Here is a 5,272-nt window from a genome sequence, read left to right on the forward strand (position 1 = left end):
TAGCATAGAGATAAGAATAATTATGAGGCACAGACAAATAAAAAAAAAAATTAAGAGCAGCACATACATATAAAAATCAAAAGCATATATATATATATATAAATAAATATAAAATTTATGCAATAAATAAGCCAAAGAAGTATCATGGCAAGATGAGCACTAGGCTCTTCTTCTGTGGTCTTTTCTGATACTACAAGAAGTCTAATATAACGATGTAAATAAATAAAGCATAATAAATGAGTCTCCATCCCTAGGAAATAATGAATTGTCGATGGAGCTAGGGCTTATTAACATGGACCATGATGCCCTCGACCTTGCGAACAGCGACCGGAAAACCAGCAATGCAAGCGAATAATTTGGCCACATCCCAATCCTCTTGGAAATTCGGAAAGGTTTCGAATTCGATCTCGAAGACTGAGTGACGCCAGCATTTGACCGGATAACCAGAACAGCACTTTCCGTGTCCGTGGTTGTGGTTTCGAGGATCATCTTCGGCTCGGTAATGGAACTGAAAAAAACAAATATTTGAACTCCTCATCAATATGTATGCAAAGTCAGATACATCAGGATATCAAATAGATAAATATTTGAAATGGGATCAACGTCTTTTTTGTTAATGGTTCATTTCTTTTTCTTGTAATGTATCTGTGAAAGACTAGTTATAATATATTGTCCTTTATACCGTAATTGTTTATAGTTATATGATAATTTTTAAATTTCGTTTGATTTTTTTTATCTAGTTTACAATAATACGTCCCTCATTTCACTTATATCTTCATTTCTCTTTCTCTCAAAGCTAATTAGACTAAGCATAAAAAAAAATTGTCAGTAATGACATCACCAATCTTGATAAACTATTGATATCTATACGATGCACTGGACAAAACAATTATTTTGACACTAGAAAAGGCCTCATTCTCTTGCCAAATAGTAAGTATTGTATAAATAGTGGTTAGTCAGGGGTACGATATAAAAAATACCGAGTTACTTCTAAGTTACCAAGCAAATATTAAGGGGATGTTTTGAACCCATGTATTATGCTACATAAGTTGTGTAAATTAATTATTTTTTTAGTTTACATGAAGTTTTAAACTTAAGAACAAAAATCAGTCTGATACAGTGAGGCACAACAAGAAACATATACAAGTACCTTAGGTTTCACCAAGTCGAGGAAATAAAAAATTATCTGAACATATCATATATATTATTAAAAAAAAAGATTTATATTAAAGCAGTATAATATAGACCAAAACATATACATATAGTCGTACCCGGAATGTGAGATATGGTTTTGAGTTTGAACAGATACGCAAAGTGGCTAAACGAGGAGCGAGCCAAAGTGCGCTTTCAATCAGTTTGAATGCCCGAGAAAACATCACAACGACGTTGACCTTCAAGTGACGAAGGTCAACCAAAGGAGAGACCAAAACAGCCCTGCCTACTACTGGAAAAATGAACCGCTGCATAAAAATAAAAAAATAAAATAAGAATTTGGGGCTTTCTGGTTCATAACAGAATCGTTAGTTCAATTAGCCAAGAACATAGTCACCATACAAATTTGGGGGTTTTAGGCATTATCCAACTTTTGCGACTATCTGTTGAACTATACCAGGTATTTTACGCATTTTAAAAGAGAGCAATCCCTAAAATCGAAAACCTAAAGGTTGATTCGGACAAATAAGGTTTTTTCGTCAATCTGGCCAGGTACGAATTTCAAGACTTTTGACTGTAAAGTTTAGCCGACTCTCTTTGTAAATCTAATGTCAAAATATATCTGTGAAATCTGAACCCCATAGATCTGAATCTTCTATCAACATCCAAGGGTCACAAAAGTTATTTCGGTCACACTCAATAATATATTAGGGATGTTCTCTTGGGACTGATTTGATTTGAGATGAGGTATAAGAAAACATCTACACATAATAACCCTAGCTTTTGGTTATGAATTGAGTTATATATTTGGAGGTCGTGTTACTCAAGGGCTACACAGATTCTACTAAATCAAAATAGTCATCGAAGTTCTGTCATTTCCTACGGGATGTTTTAAGCTGTATATATGTCAGGGTTTAGTTCAAGCTCTTTTTATTTTATTTTTTATTTGAGGTGTTGGCACGAGAAGTGGTTCATTTCGTATTAAACATTTTTTTTCTTACCTATTTGTGATTCATTTGCTCTAGTATGTGGATTTTGAAATTTCTTATAATGTTTGTGTATTTTTCTTCTCTTAAATTGATTTGAAAATTCAAGCGCCCTACCATTTCTCCTGAATGGTTTTCAAATACTGGATTTACCAACTTCTGAGGGTTTTGTTGAAACTTTGTCACTCGATAGCCTTACAAGGGTAATAGATTTTCAGATCTCTACTCTCTGGGTTGTTTTATAGTCCTCTTAAATTGGTCACTGTATTTTCTAATTATATGTTTTATGATTTTTCTTCTTCTTCTTAGTATCAGGCCTTATAATGTTATTGACAATACCCTAGGGCACATTTTCCGGGAGATCTGCTAATTAATCTAGAAGGTGGACTATTATATGTTGTCCTGTTTGTGTATAAAAGAATAAAACTCCAAGTCAACAATTTAGTCAAACAGCATCATCATCATGCGTCTATACTTACCACCCTAACAAAATTAATAAATAATAATTCAAAAAAAAAAATACCTCATCGCGGTAACAAGAGAGAGTCAGGACTTTGCAGTGCCCAAAATAGCTGAGAAAATCCCTCAGCTTATTGAATTCATTCTTGCTAAAGTTATGAAAGCGAATCTCGGCCTCAAGCCGGTCAGAGTGGATCCCAGCCGGAGCTGCAAGCCCGATCAGCCTCCCATCAAACACAAACGACACCAAACTCGGCGCCCAAACATCGAAGCCTTTAAGCTCCTTGCACCGGATGAGCTCGAGCCGCTGAAGCCGCTCCAAGCCCAGCCTCAGCTGCTCAAGCCGGTCACAGTTGGCCAGCACAAGCTTCTCGAGCCGCCCGAGCCGAGCCACGTTGGTCACAAGCCACTCGTCAGTCACCGTCCCAGCCGCGCCTTTTAGCTTCAGCTCTCTCATGTTCTCGCACTCTCGGAGAGTGATCTTGCACTCGGATTCGTACCCGGCCCGGCTGTACCCGAACGAGTAGAGGTTCTTAGCCGCCACGTGGACGGCCTCGATCCCGACGCACTCGTTCATGTCCACCATCCCAAGCCTCTCGCTCCTCACGAAGAGCCTCGTTGGCCCGACGCAGTCTTTCATCCGAAGCTCCTCGAGCGAGGGCAGCTTCGAGACCTCGTCGCGGAACCACTCGTCGTCCATCTCGAACTGCTCGACCTCGAGAGCTCGGAGTCTCCGGCAAGAAGAGAGGTTCAGGATCTGGAACTGCGAGGGGTCGCCGTTTCTGAGGCCGCGGAAGACAAACGACTCGATGGACCGCTCCGAGCCGTTGAACCGGACTTTGGCCGTGCTTCTGTGGCCGGAGAAGCATCGGTCGAACAATGCCGATCGGAGTTTAGGGCTCGAGAGGACGACGTGGTTGCCGAGCTGGCATCCATCTAGGGTTAGGTCTTCGAGCCGAGGGGCATCTAGGGAGAGCACCGAGGGGCCAAGCTCGAAGCCGGAGAGATAGATCTTCTTGACGGAGCTGCACGAGAAGAACGATCTCGGGAGTCCGAACACGTTCGAGCAACTCCCGCAGTGGAGTGAGACTTCTTGGACATTGTTTAGCATCGCGAAGAATGCGATGTCTCGGATGGCGTTCCAGGCGTGGACGTCGAAGCTCCGAAAGCTGTCGAAGCCGCGGAGGCGGAGGATCTGGAGGCCTTCGGAGGATCCGAGGCGGCGGCGCTGGAGAGAGTCTCGGATGTGGTCGGAGAAGGCGCGCGGGGACGGAGGCTGGGAGCGGGACCGGCGAAAGTAGGCCCGGTAGTCGAAATCCACCACCGGGTGGGACCGCCACGCCGAGAGGAAGTGCTTCGACAGAGCGCTCATTCTGATCTTGTCCTCGTTCGAGAGGAGACTCATTATTTGGTGGAGGAGAGGATTCGGAAGGTCCGAGAGCCGGTCAAACCCGTCTCGCGGAGGCTTGCACTGAGGCCGAGCAGTCCTCGTCCGCTTTCGGCGGGGACCACCATCAGCCCCCGGAGATAGCCTCAGAAAGTTCGACCAGGCCATGATATCTTTCTGTGAGATATGAGAGAGAGATCGATGTGTGTTTTTTATCTCAGACAATTCTCTCCTCTCCATTATATAGAGGCTTTCTCTCCCCTCTTAGGTCTTCACGCCCGGCTGAGATTTGCCACGTGGCGTGGATCTCCGCCCTCCCTTTCTCACCATTCGTAACGGAAGAATGGTTGAAGAAGAGTGAAATCTAGAAGAATGAATCTGAAAAAATTGAAAAAGTCCCGCTTCTTTTTGCTCTCATCTGGAAATAAAGCTAAGTTTAGGCTATTGAGTAACTCTTTTGGATTCTGAGCTGTACTGATAACCTTTCACGTTACTACTCATTTAATTCCTTTATTGTAATTTTTCCATCTTTGTGAAATCTTATCTCGTAGGATTTGACTAAGACTTTGTGGGGTTACTCAATATCTCTCCGCGCTTTGGAGATTAATATTATCTTCCGGTAAAAGAAGCAAGAGAACGATGCATTGCATGATGTTACAAACGTCAATCATTTTATTATATATATATATATATATATATATATATATATATATATATATATATAGTGGGACAAAAATAATACATTAGACCTATCTAATATTCACTTCAAATACTGATCATCACATAAAATCTTTTTCTTTTCCGTTTTCCTGTAAATTGAACTGAGATCGTATTCAGTATCCGGCCAAAATTAATACGCTAATTCTTCTTCTAAACTTTCATGAATTGTTATGAGCATGAGCAGTACATTAACAATTTGGGGTCTTCGTTTTTTTTATATATATAAATTAAGTCTTGATGTCAAGTCAAAAGGAAATAAAAAAACCATATATATTAGTTGCTTTAACAAAAATATTTTTTCGGTAATAACCGGCGTTTATAACATAAAGATTTCTCTATATGTTTGCTAACTTTGTAGTTGAAATCACTAAACATGCTATTATGAGGTGGTTGTTGATTTACGCTGTTGCATAACAAGCTTAATAACTTATTACTTAATGCGAGACAAATAAAGTAAGCAATAACTAAAATAATAATAAAAAATGGTAATAAAGCACGTTTAATGATAAAGAAATTCATTATAATAATACGGGGTACAAATAGTCAACTTTGCAGACTACCTCTCGAG

At 40.4% G+C, this 5,272-nt stretch overlaps 1 protein-coding gene across 1 annotated transcript; it reads right to left on the reverse strand.

The window, feature by feature from the left end:
• Positions 1–254: 254 nt before the first annotated feature.
• LOC149408092 (uncharacterized) lies at positions 255–4,152 on the reverse strand. The gene is made up of 3 exons (XM_089623826.1): positions 2,662–4,152; positions 1,272–1,460; positions 255–508 (listed from the first exon to the last, which is right to left on the reverse strand). The coding sequence occupies exons 1-3, from the start codon at positions 4,150–4,152 to the stop codon at positions 278–280; spliced, it is 1,911 nt and encodes a 636-aa protein (XP_089479952.1). The 3' UTR covers positions 255–277.
• Positions 4,153–5,272: the final 1,120 nt, after the last annotated feature.

The sequence above is a fragment of the Urtica dioica genome, chromosome 1, assembly GCF_054948205.1.
Source record: "Urtica dioica subsp. dioica isolate 48M chromosome 1, U.dioica_male_clone48M_v1_H2, whole genome shotgun sequence".
NCBI lineage: Eukaryota > Viridiplantae > Streptophyta > Magnoliopsida > Rosales > Urticaceae > Urtica > Urtica dioica.